At 44.1% G+C, this 1504-nt stretch overlaps 1 protein-coding gene across 1 annotated transcript in view; it reads left to right on the plus strand.

The window, feature by feature from the left end:
- The window catches only part of LOC101859344 (homeobox protein PKNOX1), a gene marked incomplete in the record, with an annotated part of 28896 nt that overhangs the window by 13277 nt on the left and 14115 nt on the right, over positions 1-1504 (plus strand). The window contains 2 exon segments of the mRNA XM_013085358.2: positions 484-694; positions 1182-1306. Coding sequence (XP_012940812.1) covers positions 484-694; positions 1182-1306 — 336 coding nt within the window.

Here is a 1504-nt window from a genome sequence, read left to right on the forward strand (position 1 = left end):
ATCTCTCCTTCTTTTCTATCAAACATCTATCATCCTTATCTCTCCTCCTTCTGTCTTATCAAACATCTATCATCCTTATCTCTCCTCCTTCTTTCCTATCCAACATCTATCGTCCTTATCTCTCCTCCTTCTGTCCTATCCAACATCTATCGTCCTTAGCTCTCCTCCTTCTGTCCTATCAAACATCTATCGTCCTTACCTCTCCTCCTTCTTTCCTATCAAACATCTATCGTCCTTACCTCTCCTCCTTCGTTCCTATCAAACATCTATCGTCCTTACCTCTCCTCCTTCTTTCCTATCAAACATCTATCGTCCTTATCTCTCCTCTGTCTCTGTTGTATTTTCTACTCGCTTGTAACATCTCTAATCTTGGCACTCATATATGACCTTATTCTGGATCAATAGCTACATATGACCTTATTGTGTTGCGAGAGCCGTGAAACACTTACTAAAACTGAAAACCCTAACGATCCCTCCCATCAGATCCAGGGTCCACTGACGCCCATAAGTCAAGCCATGCCGCAGGTGATTCACGGCAGCACCCCGCTGTCCCAGATCGGGCTGTCCCTGGCTTCCCCGCAGCAACAGCAGCAACAGCAGCAGTCGCAGCAGCTGCAGCAGTCGCAACAGCAGGCCGTCCAGACGGCAATGACGCCACAGCTACAGCACGTTCAGAAAGAGGCCAAAAGCGCTGGTGAGTAAAGCACCAGCAAGGGCTCAAAGGGTGAAGGAACTGTTCTCTGATGACTGAGGAGAAATGGGGAATGTTGAAAAGAAGTGAAGTCAAATAAAGTCAAATGAGCACAGCCGTGGTGAATGTTGAGTAGTAAAGTCGAATGGTCACAACTTTATTACCGATGTCTGTAGTGTAGCAGTTACACGCTTTTCTGTGACAAACTGGAGACTTGAGTTCAATTTTCCAGTGGGGAGAATGTTTATTGAGCGTCCCAGGTCTTTCTGTAAGATGTTGTATTCTCCTTAGCCTGGTTTGGTTCGACAGGCAGGTGTGGGAGCTCGCCTCCTGAATGATCTAAACTGTCAATGGGGGTGTGAAAACACATACAATTTTTTTTTAAATAAAAGGAAAAAATAAAGATCTCTATTGAGGTCATGTGTAACTCTTGACTCTAACTTACTTTATTTCGGTATCAAACCTTGTTTCTGATCTCCTTCCTCATCAGCTAAACTGAACAACATGCTGCAAGACGATATCGATGACGATGATAAAAACTCCAAACAAAAGCGAGGCGTTCTACCCAAACAGGCAACACAGATCATGAAGTCCTGGCTCTTCCAGCATATAGTTGTGAGTTTACGTAAACATGTGTCAAGTACTGCCAACATACAGTGGTCAGTTTACGTAAACATACGTCAAGTACTGCCAGCTGTAGCTGTCGCAAAAAGTGTTCAATTGTTTCTCATCTATTATCTATTTGTGGTGGCCGAATGTTGCTATTCAAAAAGACTTTTTAATGGCTGCATCGATCGACATGCAGTTTTCGCC

The sequence above is a fragment of the Aplysia californica genome, unplaced genomic scaffold, assembly GCF_000002075.1.
Source record: "Aplysia californica isolate F4 #8 unplaced genomic scaffold, AplCal3.0 scaffold00367, whole genome shotgun sequence".
Classification (NCBI taxonomy): Eukaryota; Metazoa; Mollusca; class Gastropoda; order Aplysiida; family Aplysiidae; genus Aplysia; species Aplysia californica.